Genomic DNA, 20428 nt, shown 5'->3' with positions numbered 1-20428 from the left:
ACTTGGTGGTTGGATGACTTCAACCCAGGAGTTTTGCCTGGCAATCTGTCTTGCTAAAAGTCAGGGTAAGATAAACGGTACTCTGTCTCTGATTTCTGCAAGAAAGAAAACAGTTGAACGACTGGTCATTCATCACTGATCCACCCTCCCCCCTCTCCAACACCTTGTATAGGGTTGTATATTCTGGAGCTGTTTTGCTTTCCTCATCCATTTCTTCAAAAGAAAACAAAAAATCAATTAGCAAGATATGTATTTTACAACTTTCCTGTAATAAGAACAATAGCTCATAATTGGAAGGGATGAATCAATAAAGACATTACTTGGCTATTGTTACAGTTGCTTGGACACCATGTCACTTGTATCATCATGTGTCACATAGTCAAGTAAGTTTAGTATCAAAGGGCCTCCTGATATATTACAGAGTCCTGCCTCTACAACTGTACTAATAAATACATTTACCTATTCATAAAAATTTACATTCATTTTTGTATACTGAGGAGCTCAAACTCACCTCAGATACAGCTTATGGAGCTACAAATGTGTGCTCTGGCCATTCAACTGTAGAAATTAGAGAATATTATTTGAGAAGTTTCTTTAGCAGCTTGAGTTAAATGAGCTATCTAAATCACTGAGAAACAAACTTGGACAGAACTAACTGCAAAAATTATAAATCTGCGGTAAGACAAGCAGTCTGAGAGGGGGAAGGGTGGCATGCAATGATGGGAAACAAAAGTAGTCCAGATATATGGTTGTAGGAAAAAGCAGTACCTTGGGTGAGAAGAAACAGCTAGGCTTGCTCTGATGAGCTGAGTGTATGCTCCGCTATCAGGAAAGCAAATTAAGCTGTACTCATCCTTCTAACAAATCCAGCTTCATTCTGCTTGTTGTACAAAGTGCTCTGGTTTGAGTGCCGCACCTGCCTGGCTGCTCCCCACACTGCTGTGAAGAGATGCTTCAGAGCACATTATCCTGCACATGACAGGACCACTGCACAGGTAAGTACCAGGAAAGTCTTAGAAAGCGGTGAGGTGGAGCGGGGGAACTGAAAAAATCCCAACATAGAAAGCAGATGGCCATAAAAGCTGAGTTCTCTGCAGCCCCACTGCACTCTGAAAGTCTGCATTAGCTCATGGTTCAAGGAAGTAAGATCCTTCATGGAAGAGACAATTAGTTACACAAAAGGATAAAGAAGCCTAGTAATGGATTTTAACTCTCCTAAGGGAATCCTGTGTTTCTACTGAGGAAGGACTACAGGAAACCAAAGTAACACTTTATTTTTCTTCACAGAGAGCTTGGGGACTTTAGAGTAATTTAGTCAATGGTGATTTGCTACTTGTGCTATAGTGTTACCAACGATGGTACTCCTGGTCTGTTTATTAAACTTTTGGTTTGTCACTCATCACTAGCAGGATCAAAACTCATTGTTTTTCTTCCTATAAAAGCAACTTCTCTATCTTTCAGAATTACTATGAGGTTGAGAGATGAGTGCTTTCATCTAAAATCAAAGTCAGGCAAGTATACATTTTGTAAGACATGTGAGCATAAAAATGCACCAATGTAAACATCAGGTATCTGAATGAAAAATGTTAATTGGCATTTCAAGAAATGAGGAGACATCACAAAGATATTTTAGGCTTTCAACATATTTGTAGTATTCTAACATTAATCATTTTCTTGCAACTATCAGGTTATTTATCTTAGCTACCCTTGGTATCCATTACCATAGTGCCTAAGCCCCTCATAATGTTTCTGTAGGGCAGGGAAGTGTTTTCATCCCATTTTTACCACTGAGAGATTGGAGCAGAAAGGATCCACCTTTTGTGGCCACCTAGAAAGCCTGTAACACAGAATAAAATCCATGCACATTCCCCAAGACTCTGGTTAGAGCCTTAATCAAAGAACAATCTGTCTCTTTTAAATTAGCCGAAGTTTGCACTTCGTTAATTTGCACCATAAATTGTAGAAGCAAGGATGTGTTACATGTCACTGAGCCATTAGCTATAAGACAAATTCCACCAATACTTGAAACACAGGAACAATCCAGTGCTTGCATCCCAAAAAGGCCTCTGGCTACACATTGCCAAGGAGAGGTGAAAGACTACAGCAAGTCAGGTCATGGGGGGAGGAGAAATAGAAAGATGATGTGGTGTATTGCTATGGGTGCTGCACCAGGCAGTTCCCAGAGGCTTCTTCTGGAATTTCTTGGTCTTCAGGACAGAACACGGTTCTTTTTCTGGGAAGCTCAAGCTGGCCCCAGAGGTCTGGTGTGCATTGGCACCCTATGGAACTTTCCATTGTGACTCCCCTTAAAAGCCCTGTGCTTGAACAGACTGGCTGAGCCATTCCTTGGTGAGGGTTTTGCATAGATGGAAAACTTTTCTGATGAATTCATTTGCAGTGGTAAGAGAAAGCTTGTGGGTGCAATGTCATACATCTTTACCACTCTGTGGAAATTTCAGCCAATCTGGCTCAATTCAGTCCTGACAGAGTACACATCAAGATATTTCTGCCACCAAATTTTGGTATATTTTAAATGGCAAGGTATAAAATGTCTGGTAAACTTGCTATGCAATTCAATATACCCTGTATGAGAAAAACAGACTTGCCTTATTTTGGTGCAAAAATTGGAAGATAGAGATCTAAAGTCCAGGATAAAACAAGTTGAAATTATACGGAGAAATAAGGCATCAAAATCCTTCAGGTAGCTGCAAAATCTTTCCTTACTTTTTAAAATGAGGAGGTTCTGGATAAAGTCATCAACCCATCTGACTTTAAAGCATAAGCAGATATATATCTGAGACCCATACCATTCTTTCTGAAAAACTGGCTGCTTCAATGTTCTTTTGGAACAGAAACCTTAAATTCATGGCAGTTTTTAAAAACTTGCCATTTTTTGCTTTGTATGGACTCAGAGCAGCTATTAGATTGTTGTTGTCTGTTTCCCCTCACTGAACTGCACAAGCATGCTGGACCTAGCTAACAGAAGGTCTGATGGTTCATGTCTCTGTTTTCCTCCTTTAATCAGCTTTCCTTCTGGATTAGTCACATCCCCAGTTAAGAACTGCATACTAGGAATTCTGAGCATCACCCCGGATCTACACACACAAAGGAAAAAAAGGGGAGCAGGGAGGGGAAAGAGAGCCAGCCTGCCTTCACAGCCCATACTCAGGCCTTTTTCCTCCCTCACTTCTGCAGTTTCAGCTCTTCGGTCCTTTCTCTGCCTTGTGGGGCTCCACTACAACACAGTGGAATGGTCTTCTTTGTATGCTATCCCCCTGCTCATTTCTAAAACTATTCGTTTCCTCCAAATTACTTAAATAGACTTTTATTATGTGCTTTTGCAATACCACTTTCTAAAACAACACCATTTTCTATATGTATTATGAACTATAATATGCACCATAAAACCAGAGGACTGCACTGTGGCAAAGTGCCATGACCCCACTTTGGGGATGTTCCAAGAGCTCTGAGAGTCACAGTTTCTGAGGCATGTATAAGGCCTGTCAGAATCAAAAGAAAGGCACAGTGACTGGGGTCTTTCTATGTCACTTGAGTAGGATGTGTAATCTGCTTTCTCCTTTGCCTTGCCAGCTAACATTCCCATTTAACTCATCCACAACACATATGCTCTTTAGCTAACTACTGAGTTGGTTGAACCTCTATGTACGATTGCACACGTGGACAGCTGAATATTGCCAGTTTGCTGTTTTATTATATCAGTATTTTTAGCCAACATCTTTTTGCAGCTATGTCACTAGAGTTCAGCATGTGTATTTAAAGGTCTAATGTGGTCACCTATCAGAGCTGGTAAAATGCAAAGCCCCCATGACAAATGGAGCACAAGGGAGTCCCACAGTGCAAACTGTGGCCAACTTGATCTGTAATAGAGTAAAGCAGCCCACAAAGAGTCTAGGTCCCAGCATGTGATGTTTCACTTGGATGGGAACAGAGGACATAGTCCAACCTACTGCATTTAATGATGGATGCTGTGGGAACCTGACTTTCAGAAGCTGTGAGCACTTTAAATGGACAGGAGTTTCAGAATATCTATGTCTACATGCACATACATCATGCCATAAACCATACAAGTAATAAAATCTCACCAGAATAGCTGACATTCTTTCTGCCACTCTCCTACAAAGTGTTCTTCTTTTCCAAATTTCCCTCTGAAGAAAAAAATCTTTTATTTTCCAAAACTTTATCCAATATGCTAATTATTGGAAGGCAAAAGAGAACTTATTTCTTATCGACAAATTTCATCATGTCTCAAAGCCACAAAAATGCAAAGGATTAGCCAACAAAGAAACATCACGGAAAGAGATATTCAAAATAAAACAGTTATGTCTGCACTTTAATCCTTCAGTGACAATTTTGCATAAGATATATTGGCTTTTTTGCATATTTGTCTTTTGACCACTCATAAAAGAGTCTGCAATTTACAATGTCAACTATCTAATAATATTTCAGAGATGCATTCTGGAAGCAACACATAGTTATAGTCTCTGCAGTAGAGATGGAAGAGGATACCTCTCCTCACTGTCTGTGAGTCTCCTTTTGTATAGGAACAAATAATAAACAAATATGACTCAGACACTTAGGTTTGCTTCATACGAGCCTCTGGAAAAAGGAGATTCACTAGCATGTCTGTGAATAGTTCATTGAAAATTTGGACTCAGTGTTCATGTTAAGGATGGTTTAGCTGTCTTGTTTCTGCTTCAATAACTTATATACTTCTTGTGTCTGGTATACGCAGCTTCTAGCTCACAGATCCTTTGCAAGATAATGTTTAACACAGCAGCAGTCCCAAATCCCACACCAGAGATCTGGAATAGGAGGAGGAGGGAGTCACACCAGGATTTGATGAATTGATGCATACTTCATGATTAAGACACTGACCTTGTTGTCAGTATCTCTCTTAGGCATTGGGATATTTAAGCATGACTTTGCTTCTACAGAGGCAGTTTTTGCCATTCTTGTTCATACAGGCTGGTTTACTGTGTGAGCAGCCCTGCCGATTTTTGTGGAGCCACTCAAAGTTAAAGGTACTAGGTGGCATAAGTCAGGATGTCATCAATGTGGCAAAGGATTAAAATATTAAATCTGAAATTAAATATTTTGAGTTTCACGAAATATTTTTTCAATATCCACTAAAGAATTTTTTTCTTGAACTCACTTCCCAGAGTTTCAATGGGTTTGTGATATTTCAAGGTTTAAAAAGTCACATGAAATGGAATTATCGCTCCTGCATAACTTTCTACATAAATTTTCTTGAAACTACAGTTTATTTCCTCTTAAATTTTCTAATCAGTAAGACTGAAATTTTTCCATTCTAGGCATCAGCAAAATCTTCAGATATTTTGATATGAAAATAAAAGGAAATATTTTTGGGTTTTTTTCCCCATAATGTTCCAGAAAACAGCTTCTCAAGAGGATCTGAATTTTCAGGGGTTTGAAGCAAGGCACTGAGATTTCTTGGGGATGGACAGTGATGCTGGTGTCATGTACAAATATGTACCCCTTGGGCCCGCTCTCCAGAAGAGCCTTTTTATTGTTTTGGCAATGCAATTATTTTTTCTCTTTGTGTATTGTTTTATGTTATTTATCACAATGTCTTTTACCATTCAAACCAAAACTGTGACCAGAAACAGACACACAGTACTGGAAATGAGTTGTGGGAGGGTTTCAGTGCCCTGACCCTTCCAAAAAGCTACTCCACTGTTACAAGCAGTTTTGATCAATTTCCCCAGCACTGTCCATCCTCTACAATATTGCAAAAATGGCACAGGATTCTTATATTATTAGTACTAGTAGTATTACCTTATTTGTATTGGTTGTTGTTATTATTAGTATTATTTGTATATAATAGTATATTTTTGGCATTATTTCACTTAAGGTATGAAGAAGTATGTTTCTGAAGTCCCTCTACCATTTACTTGGTTTCCAGGTGAGAGCAAGAGTGAGCAGGAGAAACCTCAGTGCAACCAGAATTTTTTTAAAAATTGTAACTCGAAAACACTAATCCAGTTATACTTTTATTCCTGATTATTCTCAAAACTGACTGAACACGATTCATGATCAGCTGGCTGCCTGTGGGTGACTTCCTTGGTTATTCCCCAAATATAGGAAAACACCTGTATTATACTTGGGCAAATAGTTTTAAAACCAGTTACGGATTATGTTTTCCTCAGCTGTGGGTGATTTAATTTCTTCTTGGGTGACTGTTCAATGCGCAGTGAAAATACAGTGCCTTGATAAACGACACAGAACATCAAAAAATAAACCAATCCCTGCCATGCAAAACCATGAGACACTTGCAGAAAACTTGGCCTCCGGTTTCAAAGCTGTTCTCAAATTACTGTGTTATTCCTGCACAAGGAAGGGAAGATTGGAGCGGGACATTTTTTTCAGAGGGAAATTTGTAACCTGTCATAGACCAGCATAAGCCTACGTGTGACATGTCTCCCATCTGACACCCTTCAGACCAGGCATCCTGAATCTTTGTCCCCAGCACCTTAGGCATGTCCTAAATGGCCTGTCTTAGTGGGTCTCAATTAGAATTAAGAGAGAGACATAGTCCTGTGTAGCCAGAGCAATGCAGAGGAGAAAGTCATCTACAGGGTAAATCCACAGATTTGTACTGATGTTCCCCATGCCAGTATTTCAACTTCCTTTTTAAAACATGAATAAAGAACCGAATATACTGGGAAGGCCAAAAGGACTTTGTCTTTCCCAGCCAGTTATTAACTTAGTGGCTACTCTGTAGTCCCAGTCATCTAACTGGAGAAGCAAGTGGTAACACCATTATGGAAGTGGCTGCAGCCACCCCAGTTTTACCCTTCCCACAGGATTAGGTTGGTTTCCACACTGTCAGTGTCTATTTCAAATCAGGGTAGCACTTCAGAGAGTCAGGAGGACTGGGCAAGGAAATACAGGTGAGGGACAAAGGATTGAAAGTGGGAGCCAGATTAGGGGTATAAGCCCTGGGCTTGCCATGTAGGACATAAGGAGAAGGAAGGTTGGAAAAGCAGAGATTCAAGTCACATAACAAACAAATAAGGAAGCAGGAGTTTCCTGGAGATGAGAGGACATGTTTTTTGCCCATGCTGGCCCTCTTGGAGAGGGAAAAATGGATAAATATGTTGTTAAAAGAGTGTGTCATAGTTTGTATGCACAATAGACATTATGTATATTATACTATATGTATGTGAGCGTACATCATATACATGCAATAATCTCCACAAAATGAATACAAAAATGCATCCTGTGTCTCCACAGAAGTGTGTGATCTGTATTAGGTCAATTTCAATGGCTTTGAGGACTCAAAAATGTATGTAAATAAGTAAAAACTGCACATATATGGAAATTCTAAGGCTCATAACATACATGTATGCATATGTTGATATTCAGAATGCACATGTAGCAGCATAGTAAAGACATTTTTAAAAAGCCAGATTATTCCTTCTACTTTTTACAACAAAAGTTTAGAAATTACTAAAGTAAAGTTGAAAATAAATGATGGAAGGGCTATTGGTATATATTTTTGTTGGTTTATTCTTCTGGGAACTTCTGATGCTGAAATTTTGATGGGATTTTGTCCTCTCTGGTCATTCATGCTTAGAGACATAAGCAACCTCAACTTGGTTTTCTGTCATCCTCGCTCCAATAAGAGTCTTGTAGCTCAATTCTAACATCAATCACTTGGACTATAAATCTCTGCAATCGATATGGCCATTTAAATCTCCACCTGCACAAACAACAATCAGGCCTAGAAAATAAGGAGACTCATAAATCTCCATTGGTGATTAGTAATATTTTAGATCTGTACCAGCAATGTTATAAAGGAAAAAAAAAGGCAAAAACCCCCCAAAGCTAATTCATTAATTAGGATGGATACGCTGACAATCTGTTTAGTTTATACACAGAAAAACAGAAACAGGGCACAGTTAACACTACATGATGTTAGAAGTCAGTGAATTCCCAAAAGCCTGAGGCTTGGAGATATGATATCTTAGTGTCCTTATCCTATTGTGAGTGGGAAGGTGTTATCTTCCAGACAAAGAGTAAAGAGGTGGTTTAGAGTTTAGATTTGCCCTTTTTTCTTCTGGTTTACATGAACCAAGAAGCCAACATGGATCAAGACATAGGCAACACCTCCTTGCTGGTTGTCAAAAATGACATTCTGCCTGCTACTGAAACTTGAAATCTGCAGACAGTGCAAAGCATTCATCAGACTTACCATTTTGGCCCTCCACAATTTTTGTTTGGATGGTTGTTTTTTAGTTAGTGCATGCAGACAACTCCATGTGATGCTTACACAGATCAGTAAGAGACTCTTTCTGTCACTCCAGTGACTTTGGATTAACTATCAAGCCACATCTGAGGCTGCAAATTTTTGTCTGGAGCTATGTGAATCCTCAGGTAAGCAGTTGAATAAGTGGCTTGCTCATGCAATCAGATCAGTCCCTGTGTCCAGAGAGGTCCCGTGTGCAGATTGTGCCCAGCTCTTCAGTCCCCTGTGTACAAAACCCAGGCTGCTGGGGCATCTGCGAGGTTTCAGGAACTGTGTGAGGGGGGAAGGAGCTATGGGAGCAAGTTCCTGCTTCACTGACCTCTTTGGGCTCCACATGTGGGTTTAGGAGACTGTTTTACATGGAGAAGAAGAAGGGATAAGACAAGGTTAACCACTTTTAAAAGCCTGCTCTGCTGAGACTGAATACACATGTGCATAAAGATTGCAACAGCAGCATATGTCTGTTCATTCAAACTACACAGCAACCCGCTAATTCACACTTGTGGTAAAACTACTGGGAATGTTTGGCTGGGTTGCAAAGCCCGGCCTAATGCTCTCAGTCCCACCCCTCTCACAGAAGGGGTTTTATCCCTTATCTCACCTCTTTATTCAGGCAAAACTCCCTGACTTTTGAGCATCCATGAATTGGCAGACAAAGCACGGGTACAGCAGAATGAACCACTGACATCTGCTCTGCAATCGCACACCAAGAAAAGGGTTTTTCTTCTGAGGGATCTCTATCATCCAATAACCCCCATCCTTTCCCTTCATTTCATGCACACCCTTGCCACCCTATTGGCAGCCCACCCCCACCCCCCCAGCATGACAATCCCCTCAGCTCAGTGGGGCTCATGGCCAGCCAGGATCCTGGCCACTCAGGACACCTGCGGACCAGAAATCTTCCGCAACATTTACAGCTGGGAGGACTCAGTGAGTGAGAAGGGACTGGGGCTTGTTGGATGTCACCCCGGAAGGCTGGAAGAAGTCAGATCTTCCTGCCTCCAGCCCCTGGGCTGTGACGGCAAGGTCCACACTGCTGGACAGGCAGAGGAGCACTCCCTTCCTGGAATATGCTACTAGCTGGACAGGATGCATTTGCAAATATAATCATCCACAAATCTCCCCCAGATTAGGCTACAGGACAGCGTTTCGACAGCACGCATTACAAAGCTCCCTGGAAGGCTTGGCTGGTGGATCTGCTGCTCTCTGTGCTCATGACCCATTTTGGCTTTCATCAAGAATCATGACACCAGCTGCCTGGGTCATCTAGGAGGCAGAGAGGGGGAGAGCAACTCTGGGGCTGAAAAGGGAAGTGGGGAGGGAGAAGAGGAGGAGAAGGAGGAGGAGGAGGAGGAAGGGGGAGGATAGAAAGACAGAGCAGGGGAACAGAGTGCAAGCAAGTTGTTTTAGTCCAGTTGTGAAGATTTGAATCCCAGTTCTGAGCTCTCGGCAAAGGCTTGCTGGGATACCTCATTCTCTGTCCTGTGTAAAGGTCTGTGATTGGGGATGTGGTGTGCTCAGTGGGCAGGGCCCCTCCCCTGGGCTGGATCCGCCTCTCTTATCCCCCAGATAAATTACTAGTGTCCTCACTAAATTCCTCGGCTTTCTCGCTCCCTCTTTCTCTCCCTCTCTCACAATCTCCCTCCCTCAGGCACAGGCAAAGCAGGGTTGGGGGGCGGGAGGGCGGGGATCCTTTCTGGGCTGGTATTGTGCCTTAGTCCTGGGCGGGGAGGGAAGGGGAGGAAAATACTGGCACCCCTTCTCTCCTACACGGCCTTGAAATAGATTCAAGGAGCTGCTCTTCCTCCCCCCCTCCCCCTTTCCTGCTGGTCGTTTGGCATCTTCCAGACCATGTCCACTGGGTCCCTCAGCGATGTAGAAGATCTGCAGGAGGTGGAGATGCTGGAATGCGATGGCCTGAAAATGGATACTAACAAAGAGTTTGGGGCGTCCACCGAGAGCAACGAGGAGGGATCCAATGGCGAGAATGGCTCCCCTCAGAAGGGGAGAGGGGCCTCGGGCAAGAGGAAAAAAGCTCCCCCCAAGAAGACCCCTTTAAATGGAGTGAGCCAGGAGGGAAAGCAGGTACAGAGAAATGCTGCCAACGCCAGGGAGAGGGCAAGGATGAGGGTCCTTAGCAAAGCCTTCTCCAGGCTTAAGACCACCCTGCCCTGGGTGCCCCCAGACACCAAACTTTCCAAACTGGACACCTTGAGATTGGCCTCCAGCTACATTGCTCACCTGAGGCAGATCCTGGCCAATGACAAATATGAAAACGGCTACATCCACCCAGTCAACTTGGTAAGTCAGAGCCCGTTCGGGCCAGGTACTCTTTGCGTGTACATGGGTAGAGGTGGGTGAGAAGCTGGGATGGGGCATGTGCAGGGACAAAATTTCACTGTGCTTCCCACAGACAGTCATGTGCCAGTGGGATGGAAAGCGGTAGTGTGTGAGGGAACAGGGTCCCAGCTACCCTCTTGCTCTATATCCCGCACACCAAGCCTTCCGGGCCCCCTCTGCTGCTCCTAGCCATCCCCTCCAGAAGACAGGCAGGGGCCATGCTGACCACAAATAGACAGGGGTAGGCTTTACTCTTTACTGCCCCAGAAATGCCTGAGAAACCTCAGAGGGTTGATGGTAGCTTTCTACCTGCAAGTAGGCAGGTACAGGAATTTAGGTAGAAAAGAGTATGTTTGAGGAAGGGCCTAAGCCAAGGACCTGGGATTTATTCTTATCCTGCATCTCTACCATAATGTTTCCTGTCATAATAGTCCCCCCAAGCCCTAACTTTTTAAAGACAGAGGTCTTGGGGCTCTGTGCTCAGCCACTCAAGTTTGCTGGGTCCAGGATATTTCTCCTATCCGTGTAAACTGGTAAAGGAGAAATAAATACAAGTGCGGACTCCCCAGGGAAGGTGTCTGCCCCAGGCACACTCCACAGTGCCTCTCCCTAGGCTATGCGGTGTCCTTCCTGCTGCTCCCACCACACACTGAAAGTTTTCCCAAGCAGCCTGAGGTCTCCCAACCATACCCAGCCACCAGAAACATCCGATTTCCAGCTCTAAAAATACATACAAATGATGTAAACCAGGGGCGAGTAAGATCTCCCTGGGCTCTTTTTAGACTTTGTACAAGCTTTACATTACCCACACATGCGGATCCTGATGCCTAAAGGGATCACAGAGGGGATCTGGGGACAATTCACTAGGGTCAGACTCTGCCTTTTGAGCTCTGGACTCTGAGGGAAAGTACATTACCCGCTGTTAGCTGATAAGGGCCTGGGAAATAGTTTGTGATTAAGATAAAAATCCTCAGCGCAACGACATGGGGGGAAAAATGAAGTAAAACAAAACCAACACCCAATACTGACATAACACACACCCCTGCTCCCACACGGAGGCACACCAAAGCATACTCCCCGAGCCGCAGGAGGCCGGGGAGAGCGGCCGGGGACTGCTGGGGCCCCGAGCGGCTCCTGCACCCAGAGATCGCGGCGGGGCGAGAGGCGGGTTAGGGTCCCCACGCCGGTCACAACCAAGCGCGGGGGCGGCGCGCCTGCGACGGGGTGCCCGAGGCGACTGTGCCGGGGGGATGCAGAATGTACTGAAGCCGGGCGGCTTCCTCCCCACCTCCTTTCTCCGTCCCTCCTGTCGCGGATCAGACGGGCTCCGCCGCCCCGAGGACGCCCGGAGGGACCGCCACGGCTGTGAGGCAAAACGGCATCAGCCGCCGGCAAAAGATTCCTCGCCGAAGTCAGCGGCGACTGCCCCGGCCTGAGCCCCGCTGAGCGCTGCCCGAAGCGGGCTCAGGCGGTGGATGCCGGGCTCGGTCCCCCCGGGCACTCCCGAGCCGGACCCGATGGCAAAATGAGCGTTGCAATTTGCATTTTTCCCTGTGTAACCCCCTTCCCACCCGTGTCTTTTCCTGGCTACAGACTTGGCCTTTTATGGTAGCCGGCAAACCCGAGAGTGACCTGAAAGAAGTGGTGAACACAAACCGCTTGTGCGGCCCGACGGCATCCTGAGCCCCGCGGTCGGGCCAGCAGCGTCCGTCCCGGCGCGGCCGGGGAGCGGGCAGGGACCCGCCGCGGCCCCGCCGCTGCCCCGGGCCCCGGGCAGAGCCATGGGGAGAGCCGCTCTCCCGGCGCAAAGGAGACCAAATGTGCCCTAGCAAAGACTCCATCCACCCCGAGAGATCCCGACTCTATTTAACTTTATTAAATGCGTGTACAGTTGAGTGTCCTGCAACCACAGCCTTGCTGGTTCAAGCGCTACTAGAGAAAAGACAGAGATCAAACAAAACCTACCACGCGTGTATCTTTTGTCTGAGACCTGTGAAATATGTAGATGCCTAGAAAAACTGACTTTGACAGTCATGTCTATGAAGTAATTCAACCTAAAGATATACAGATATATTTTCTTCAAGCAGGTTCTGCTCTATTTCTGTGAATAAACCTTCCTTTCTACTGAACACGGAGCGGTGGAAGTGTTCGTTTGCGACTCTCGGGCTCGCCGGGGTAAGGACTGCGCCTTCGCTGCCTCCGCCGCTCCCCGAAGCGACCGCGCTGCGGGGATCCCTTCTCTCTGCCCCGGCCCACGGGAGGTCTGCTTCCCTGGAGCTAGAGACCTGGAGCAAACCCCTGGAGGAGGGGGTGACTGGGCCCGCAGCTCGTCCTCGCTGCGGGAGCCCAGCCCGGCGACCGGGCACTGCGGGAGCCACCCCCGCCGCTCCGATCCGCTCCGCGGGGACAGGAGCAGTGATCTATTGATAAAGCACAGTCGGTCCTCAGTGCTGGGAATTTTTAACTTAAACATCTCTTCTCTATCGATCAGCGCGCCCGCGGGAGATGAGGCTGAGATAAACAGGAGTGCGGGGCGCTCCCCCTGCACCAGCAGCGGCCGCCGGCAGCTGATGCGCCAGATCCCACCACGCTGTTTAATGTTTCAGGGTTATGACCGCACTGTTTACAAGACGTCTTCGGTTATTTATACTGTTATTATTAGCAGAGGGGCTTTAAATTTCCGCCTCACTTGCTCTTTCAATACCATCCCGCGGTTCCGTTTGATACCTCTGTACTTTCTGGCCGAAAGCACGAGAGGGGCAGCAGGGGCTGCAGGGCCGTCCCCCGGACCAAGTCCTCCGTCTCGGCTGGTTGCGGGGGGGCGGTGGCAGGGTCTGAGGTACGGTCACAGGCAGCGCGGGAGCCACAGGTATCCCGCAGGCAGGCGCTAAGCCTCCCCGAGCATCTGTGCAGCCTGGGTTGTGTTTATTCTCATCCCCCACTTTTCCCTGAGATAACTGGACGAGGTGGCACGTCCTCCAGGCAACCCGAATTCACCAGTTGGGTTCATGCGTGGGCTAGGCTAGGTTTAATTAAAGCAGCTCACTGCAAGCCGAGGGCTGTGCAAACATCTCGGCCTTCATTATGGAAAGGGCCAGAGCCTGCTGTATAGTCCTAATGGTCTTGAAGGGGGGAGCTGTTTAATTTCACTTTTTCACAGCTTTATCTCCATCCCACACAATTAAAAGCAGACCTCTTCGCCTGGCCTAACCATGTGCAACTTCAGTTGTGCTGAGCGGGGCCACACCAGGTGAGACATGCAGTTACACACACAGGATTGACTGACTTTACTGCCAAACACATACCCTGAACAGCCACCACTCTAGCAAAGAGATGAGTAACTCTGGGAGGCATAGCTGAACAGGCTCATCTTTTTCCTACAAGCACTGGGAAATTCAGTGGGAATTGCTAGTCTGTTAAAGGGAGACAGAATAGAGGCCCTTTGCCTTAAGAAAAGTGCAGATGACTGATATGGCAAATGCATATTTTAACTAGTAAATTTACCTCACTGTATTGAAATTAACCACTGGATTTAACCACTCAAAATCTTGACTTCAATCCCTACTAACTAACACCTGGTCAAGACTCATAGCTAAGTGCTGATTTCCTTCTAGAAAGCAGAAATTGATATTCATAACATTGAGTTGAATTCAAAATGTTCTAAACCGTGCTTTTTTGCCACCCTGCTTTGCAATGCTTGCTAACTGCACTCAGCATCTTCCCAGCTAATTGAGTTAACCATATGCAGTGTTCATTTGCCACCTGAAATTCATCACTGAAGAATGAGAAGGGAGAAATACAATAGTACCCCGTGAAATGTGAGGAATACAGTTGTAACCATGTGCCAAAAGCTGCAGGTAAATGGAACGGTAAGAAGAGGCTGTAGACACCATTACTTCTGATGCTGCTCTTCACTTTATCTAGCAGTCTACATTGCAAGCATATTAGGGACTAAACTGTTCCTCAAGCATCTTCCACCTTCCTCAGTCCTTTCCTCTGAGCAACAGTTCAGCAACAAAAAAAGGGTAAAAGCAACAAGAAATAAACAAAAGCAACCAGCAATACACAGAAAGGTAAATAACAACTCTTACTGTAAAATAATTAGTAGCTTTATCTCAATTTTGAAGGCAATGAATATATTTTCCAGAGGCATTTTTGTGTCTGGGAACTCTTGGTCCACTGATTTCTTGTGTAAGGGCAGAGATCTAACGGTGTTGGCTTCAACAGCCCAACTTTCTTAGATGAATTAAGAGTTCTACCACATATCTGAGGAGAACAAGTGAAATTATTCCACCCTGCTGATGAGTGCAATTTTACTGCAAAATATTTTCAAACAGAAAATGTATGCCTAATCTGACTGAAGCAACTCATGATTTTGAAAGGAACTTGCAAATGTGCTAAGGAAAACAGGGAATAGGTTTAAATATTGATGTTAATGATTTTAAAGAAAATATTTTGTTTTCTTTCTTGCTTTTATGTATAAAGTGATGCATTTTCATATTTATCAAATTATACTCCTTCTCCACGTGGAAACACAGTTGATTTGGTTTATCTTTCTGTATCTACATGGATGTAGATGCAGCTGTGTGAGTGTCTGTATACATTCCCTCCTAATAATATTTCAACTCATTGCCTGATTTCAGCTGGATTTGACAGAGGTCTCAAAGATAACTAAGTTACTATAATTTTTCATTTTTTCTGTGAAAACAGGCAGCTGAGTAGAGAACAGAAAAAGTCTTTAAATTCTGAATTTAATTTCAACATAAATTCAGCCTTTATTAGATTCCAAAGCATACAGAGCAAAATGCCAGTTGCAGATGAAGCTCCAAACACTGCTTCAATCACAGGATACAAGTTCACAGAAAACTTGCTTATGGATCTATGTGTTTTAGACAAGAACTCTAGAAAAAGGTTAGTCCTATTTGATTTTAATACTATTATTCTTTCTTTTTTTTCTTTTTTTTTTTCTTTTTTTTTTTTTTTGGTTGTTGTTGTTGTTGTTCTTTGGAAGGAAGGAAACCGAGTATCACCCTGCTCTTTCATGACCATTTTTCAGTTCAGCTAGAGACTAGCAAAATCCTTTATTTGCAGTGCTGCACTCAGTGCTTGGGCTCCTGGGTTTGGTGGTGACATTGTACTGCTTTGCAGCAGTTTTCACAGTCTATAAGGTCTTTAGGAGCAAGAATTTTTCCATCCATTACAGAAAATACATTTTAGGCTTATCTTATCCTCTCGCTGGGATGGAAATCTGCCATCCTGAAACATCAGCATAGCAAGAAGCCCAATTTGCAGACACCTGCAAATGCCTTGCTGTCCTGGGCACTGGCTGGGGCAGCGAGGTCACGGCGATGATCATGCCCCCAAGCTGCAAAGTGCATAAGGAGAACATGGGCAATATTGCTTATTCTTTAAAGTGCCTCCAAGGTCAAAATTCCCAGCTCACCTCAGAAACTAAAAGACACAGAAAATCTGTGCGGTTTCTTCTGTAGGGAAGCTGGTTTGAATCCTGGATATAATGACTGGATCACAAGCACAGGTTGGTTTTGGTAACCCCACAGTCGGTAACCCCACAGTTGTTTCTGCCTGAAAAAATATGTTTCTTTGCTAACAAATTGCATATATTTTTCAAAAATACATTTTTCAAAATTTTCAAAATTTCAAAATTTTTCAAAAAAAGGTAATTTTTGCTGAAACCCTATTGTCATTACCATTGATAATTATTTCTAGTAAAAAAAATAAAATATGGAAAAGACATCTAATTGCAGGTAATAAGCTTTTTAAAAGAGAACAAATCTTATATATATATGGTGTACAAGTGGAGGGTATAATCTGATATAATTGCAGGGTATTTCTAATTTTTATCTGGATATCTGAATTTAGATTAGAACTCATGGTCTCACAAAAGGGACTGACAAAAGAAATTTCAATGACATTGAAGTGAATCTCAATTTCAATGGAACAAAACTGAAATTTGTGGCAGCAAAAAAGAGCATTCTGTAATTTCCATTTATACACACCTGGAAAACCGCCATACAGAATTTCTCCTGACAGCCAGCTCTCCTGAGCCAAATTGTTCATGTTCGTTGCTGGCCCATATAGCACTGACTACTCCTGCATTAAGGCTGTGCTGTCAAATGCAGGCCCATAGGGTAAATATAACCTTGTGTTCACTATTCAGCCATTAATTGCTTCATGCTCTTCAGCCCAGCATACCTTATGGATGGGAAGTGGCACAACCAGTAATAGTGGCACTTTTTTGTCTATACTGCTGCAAAGCTACTGATGTGCTATGGCTTTGTGAATTTCTGCAACCCTGAGATGTCATAGGTCTGACCTAAAAGCTATGCTTTGGGAGGGATGGGAAAAAGCCACGTGTTACCTTTGCAAGGATTGCTGCCAGCAGACCCCAAACTCAGCAAAGTTCTGCAAGTAACTGATTTTTCTTCAGTTCACTTCAGACACTGGTGCCTCTGAGTGTAACACCAGCTTTGAGTAGGCCTAGGCATGCAGTCATCCCATTTCCGAAATGTGGCGTGGACATACCCTAGGGTCACAACAGCCCAGAGATGACGCATTTTCTTGCCTTAGTATTTTGCCCTTAAACTGAAACTTGTAAACAGATGAAATGTGTTTTCAAGCCAACGCGCATGTATGCAAACAGCTATGCGGTCCTTACATAGGGAGGGGAAAGATCAAAACTTCCTTGCAAGGAGAAAAAAGATCATAACAAAAGTAGGAGAATAAAAACGAATGCAAATCCTTCCTTCCCTTTAAATTTTAAGATGTACTTTTCCTTCAACAAACTAAAAAACTCAACTCTTATTTAGACCTCAGGCTGCTGTGTTAACTGTAAGACCATATCTGACTGTAAATATGGCTTATCTGCACTCTCAAGTTTTTCTCAGTTGTTTACATACTGTTTAAGAAACAAGAATCGGAAACACTAGGGAAAGAAAGGAAGGGTACAGCTATACAGCCAGGAGACAAGAAGAAAGGGGGAAAAATGCAAAAAATAATTCCTCTTCCTGTGACTACGATAGCTTAGTCCTTGCAACAGGAGGGTTGGGGAAGGAAAGAACTATTAGCAGCTCCATCACAGATGGGTGGAGCCAGACCACCAGGGAGATGGAAACGAAGAGGTTGAGAGCTGCAGCTGCCTTTTCTGGGAGGAACATCTGTGAAAGCCTGCACAGCAGCAGCAGAGGAGGAGGAGTGGGCACCGGCAGCAAACGCTCCCAGGGATGCGCTCACACAGATAACCGTCCCACTGGATGGTTTCCCAGGCTGCTGCAGTGGCACTCCCCTCCCCTGTCAGGGAAGAGGCAAAGACCATCACGTGTGACAAGCAATTGAAGTGTCAGCACGGCCTCTCGCTTCAGCATCCTATTTCCTGTAATGCTTTTCGATGGTTGAGCTAAGCAGAATGGGAACAGTTCTTCCTCACTAATAACACACAGTTTTGTTTCTTACACAGGGACTTTTACACTGTTGGCATCTCAAAGACAATACAGAAAGTACACAGAAGACAGGAGTTGCCTTTCAGCATTTGGCCATCCTCTCATGACCAAATGTTTTTCTATAGGAGGCCACTATCATTATACAGATGGGAAGAGGCACAGAGCTGACAAATGACTGGCTGAAGGTTCACATGTAAACCTGGAAAAGGCTTAGGGCACCAGCTCTTCTGGTGCACAAACCCATGAGCTGTTCTGGTAGGCACGCTGAAATCACCAGGGATCTTTGCTATCCTACAAAGAATAGGAATCAGACAGTTGTAAGGAGGGATCCTCTAAGACTGTATCTATGTCTACACCTACACTTGCTAGAATAGATAAACCAGGCTATTGACCATGCTCTGGCTCCAACAGTAGGTGCTGTGGCTGAGGTCACATCCACATATACTTGTGTTTTATTCCACTCTCACCAAAAGGTAAGAACAGTCCCTGGCATACACTACTCCAAAGCATGCTTGGATACTTTCTGGGAGAAAGTCACACAGGCCAAAGGTGTAGCAAGGACCCTACTGAAACCCAAGCACTATGAAAAATAAGCCTTGGCCTTATTTTATTTATCAGTCTTACTGCAGCCTTAGAAGCTACAGCAATAGAGATACTCAATGCCTTTGTCTCACCCCAGCCTCATGCTCTTCTCACTTGTTTTCTACATCAACCTGCTTTCCTTTATGGGCCAAATTCTTAATGGGAACCCTCTTTGTTATTTGTATCTTGTAACTAATTTATATGAAGATTAAAGGTCACTAAAAGCAAGAGACCAAGTTCAAGAACAAACATAACATGAGATTTAAACAACATTATATCCTAAATTATGACATTGAAAACCTCTGTTCATTTGTTACCCACTCTATTAAGCTTTACAGTATCTTTTCTACCCGAGTTGTTTGTTAGTTCCCTGACACCAAAATTTGACATATGTCCTCAGAGTACCTCTTTCTCACCACTGCCAATTAGCATCATGTTAACCTTGTGCCAAGATCTGAAATGGAGTCCATTTCTACTTAAGTCCATGGGAAGGATTCAGACAGTCAGTAGGTGCTGTTTGTACCTGCTTAATATCTTCCTGCTGGGGTAGGAAGCAAGCTGGGCAGGGCAAGCCAAGGCCAACACCCTCAGTTTGGCTACAGGTAGACATAGCATGGCAGGGACACTGCTGAGGAACCAACATTACTATCTTCCCCCAAAATTTCTCTCTCATTTCCCTCACACTCAGTCTTCTGATTCTATCTTCACCGTGCCCCTCTGTTACTTCCAACGAAAGTTGGTATGCATCATCTCTAAATACCATTAAGTTGTAGAGGCTGAAACTACAGATATGTACTAAATTATTGCAAAGTTTACTAACAAAAAGCCACATTCTGATAATTTGACTTTTATTTTGAGGTACTTGAACACCATTTTCTTAATATGCTTATGCTATATTAAATAGTATATCTAGCAATATACATTATGCAATACATACATACACACACTATGTAATATATATACACTATATATACACTATATATACACTATATAAAAATGTGGCATAAATATTTACATACTATACAGTAACTATATTTATCTTTTCTGTAAACACAAATATATAAAATAATACATATTATGAAATTAAACAGAATGTTTGAATATTGTGGAGCTGGTTTAAGTGCCACTTACAGCAGGCAGGTAACAGTTTCACAGTGCTGGCATACTGTACATCATCAGAGAGGTGTGAGAAGCCAAATCTGAGTTTACTGTTTCACCTGATAAAGTAAGCCCTCGAGTGAAGGATTCCCTCCCTGACTGATCTCCTGCCACAGGTTTAAGCTCATTCTCTGATGGCTGTCAGCTTGGGAGATGTCCTATAATTAACCTGCAGTATCATATGCATGCAGCTGGTGAACATTTCACACAAGGTCATTTCTATAGAATGTTTGTGACACAGGTTGCTCCTAGGTGCTTCCTCTTAACACACAAATATGCAATCCAACCTTCTGCATGGATCCTACAGTAGTTAAGTTGCAGCTGTTTAAAACTCTTCATCTAGACTTTGCTGTGGGCTGCCTCAAGGAGCCATCCAGCTTTCTTCTCTCCCCCCCTACAGCTTCCCACAGTCTATCTTGCACAGGATTTTAGCTGATTGAAAGTTAATTCTGTAAAAATAGAAAAACCCAGATAACCAAGCATTTGCTTCAGTTTGATGAGCACCTTCTTTTTTTAAAGAAACCTGCAGTTACAAATGAATAACAACATAATGAAGTTGCATCTTTGTTCACACTCATTCCTATAATTACTTAACAAAAAA

The 20428-nt window shown here is 43.7% G+C and overlaps 1 protein-coding gene across 1 annotated transcript; it reads left to right on the top strand.

The window, feature by feature from the left end:
* Positions 1–9470: 9470 nt before the first annotated feature.
* Positions 9471–13552, top strand: TCF21 (transcription factor 21). Its single transcript, XM_051792633.1, has 3 exons — positions 9471–9782; positions 10139–10591; positions 12224–13552. The coding sequence occupies exons 2-3, from the start codon at positions 10142–10144 to the stop codon at positions 12311–12313; spliced, it is 540 nt and encodes a 179-aa protein (XP_051648593.1). The 5' UTR covers positions 9471–9782; positions 10139–10141; the 3' UTR covers positions 12314–13552.
* The last annotated feature ends 6876 nt before the right edge of the window (positions 13553–20428 follow it).

This window comes from Manacus candei, unplaced genomic scaffold (assembly GCF_025592945.1).
Source record: "Manacus candei isolate 608988 ecotype Guabito, Panama unplaced genomic scaffold, ASM2559294v1 h1tg000034l, whole genome shotgun sequence".
NCBI classification, from domain to species: Eukaryota; Metazoa; Chordata; class Aves; order Passeriformes; family Pipridae; genus Manacus; species Manacus candei.
Note: the sequence above shows the minus strand (reverse complement) of the source record. Positions and strands in the feature narration are given on the sequence as shown.

Coding starts and splice junctions, on each gene's coding strand:
- TCF21 (XM_051792633.1), top strand. CDS start 10,142: ATGTCCACTGGGTCCCTCAGCGATGTAGAAGATCTGCAGGAGGTGGAG. Junction 10,592..12,223: donor ACATCCACCCAGTCAACTTG/GTAAGTCAGAGC, acceptor TCCTGGCTACAG/ACTTGGCCTTTTATGGTAGC.